This window comes from Manacus vitellinus, unplaced genomic scaffold (genome assembly GCF_001715985.3).
Source record: "Manacus vitellinus isolate BGI_N305 unplaced genomic scaffold, ASM171598v3 scaffold_110_pilon, whole genome shotgun sequence".
Taxonomy (NCBI): domain Eukaryota; kingdom Metazoa; phylum Chordata; class Aves; order Passeriformes; family Pipridae; genus Manacus; species Manacus vitellinus.
In genome coordinates, this window is record NW_021938845.1 from 602706 (window position 1) to 604965 (window position 2260).

The following is a 2260-nucleotide window of genomic DNA, read 5'->3' on the forward strand; positions in this document are numbered from 1 at the left end:
GTAGGGGAAAATAAGGAGAACGGGAAAATCAGGGAAGCAGGAACGTAGGGAAAACTGAAAAAGAAGGAAAATAGGAGAAGAGTGAAATAAGGGAATCAGGAGAATAGTGAGAAAGAGGGAAAGCAGGAAAAGAGGGGGAAAAGGGAAAATAGGACAATGGTGGGATAAGGGAAGCAGGAGCAGAGGGAAAAGAGGGAAAATAGGGAAATAAGAGGGAATGGAGAAAAAGAGGGAAAATGAGGGGAAAGAGGGAAAACAGTGAAATAAGGGAAGTGGGAACAGAGGGAAAAAGAGGGGAAAAGAGGGAAAATAGAGGGAAAAGTTAAATAGGGGAAGCAGGAGTGTAGTGAAAAATAGGGAAAATGGGGAAATAAGGGAAGCAGGAATGTAGCAAAAAATAGGGAAAACAAGAAAATAGTGAACCAAGGGAAGCAGGAGCAGAGGGGAAAAGAGGGAAAAAGAGGGGAATAGAGGGAAAACAGGAAAGAGTGAAATAAGGGAATCAGGAGCAGAGGGAAAAAGAGGGAAAATAGGGAAAATAGTGAGAATATGGAAATAATGAAATAAGGGAAGCAGGAGCAGAGGGAAAAAAGGGGAAAATAGGGAAATAGTGGAATAAGGGAAGTAGAAGCGTAGTGAAAAATAGGGAAAAATAGCTAAAAATAGCAAGAAAGGAAATAATTGAAATAAGGGAAGCAGGAGCAGAGGGGAAAAGAGGGGAAAAGCGAGAAAGTAGGGAAAAAAGAGTGAAAATAGGGAAAAAGAGTGAAATAAGGGAAGCAGGAGCACAGGGAAAAATAGGGAAAATAATGGGGAAAATAGTGGAATAAGGGGAGCAAGAGGAGGGTGAAAAAGAGGGAAAAGGAGGGAGAACAGTGGAAAATGGAGAAATGAGGGAAGCAGGAGCAGAGGGAAAAATAGGGGGAAAGAGGGAAAATAGTGAAAAATAGTGAAAAAGAGGGAAAAGAGTGGAAAAGAGGGAAAGGAGTGGAAAAGAGGGAAAAGAGTGAAAAAGAGGGAAAAGAGTGAAAAAGAGGGAAAAGAGTGAAAAAGAGGGAAAAAGAGGGGAAAAAGAGGGAAAAAGAGGGAAAAAGAGGGAAAAAGAGGGAAAAAGAGGGAAAAAGAGGGAAAAANAGGGAAAAAGAGGGAAAAAGAGGGAAAAAGAGGGAAAAAGAGGGAAAACAGTGAAAAAGAGGGAAAATAGGGAAATAGTGGAAATAGGAAAATAAGGGAAGCAGGAGAAGAGGGGAAAAATAAGGGGAAAGAGGGAAAATAGTGGGAAAATAGGGAAAAAGAGGGAAAACAGTGAAAAAGAGGGAAAATAGGGAAATAAGGGAAGCAGGAGTGTAGTGAAAAACAGGGAAAAGGGGAAAATAAGGGAAGCAGGAATGTAGCAAAAATAGGGAAAACAAGGACAGAGCAGGAAACAGGAACAGAGTGAAAAAAAAGGGAAGCAAGAGTGGAGCGAAAAAAGAGGGAAAACGGGAAAAGGGTGAAAGGAGGGAGCGAAGAATTCCCGGGAGGAGCATCCCAGATTCCCAGATTCCCGCGGCCCCGCCCACCTGCAATTCCAGCCGCAGAGCGCCAGGATGGAGGCGGGAACGGCGTGTCCCTGCGGGCTTTCCATGGAAAACTTCCCGGGGGGCTTCTCCCCTTCCCGGCCGCATTCCAGCTCGTCCTGGATGAGCTCCAGGAGCCGGCGGATCCGCTCCTCCGACAGCGACTGCGGAGCACGCGCGGGGAATTCCAGGGATTCGCTCCCAGGGAGCGCAGGGAAAGCCCCTTCCCAATCCCTGGAAACGCAGCTTCCAACGGCCCTTTCCCAATCCCTTTCCCAGTCCCTGGAAGTGCGGCTTCCAACGCCCCCCGTGCTGCTTAACCGGGAAAAGGGACGGATTCCTCCCGCCCTGTGTCCCTCTGGATCCACATTCCAGGATTTCTGTTCTGGTTAACAGGGAACAGACTCCCCATTCCATGATTTCTGTTCTGGTTAACAGGGAACAGACTCCCCATTCCATGATTTTTACACTGGCTAACAGGGAACAGACTCCCCATTCCATGATTTCTGCTCTGGGATTATCAGGGAAAAGGATCAGCTTCCTCCTGCCTTGTGTCCCTCTGGATCCACATTCCATGATTTCTGCTCTGGTTATCAGGGAACAGACTCCTCATTCCATGATTTTTACACTGGCTAACAGGGAACAGACTCCCCATTCCATGATTTCTGCTCTGGGATTATCAGGGAAAAGGAACAGCTTCC

At 46.5% G+C, this 2260-nt stretch overlaps 1 protein-coding gene across 1 annotated transcript in view; it reads right to left on the reverse strand.

Moving 5' to 3' along the window:
* ZC3HC1 (zinc finger C3HC-type containing 1) overlaps positions 1–2260 on the reverse strand; it is a 25128-nt gene that overhangs the window by 10874 nt on the left and 11994 nt on the right. Inside the window, exon 4 of the mRNA XM_029965617.1 lies at positions 1559–1723. Coding sequence (XP_029821477.1) covers positions 1559–1723 — 165 coding nt within the window. The remainder of the gene's footprint in view (positions 1–1558; positions 1724–2260) is intronic.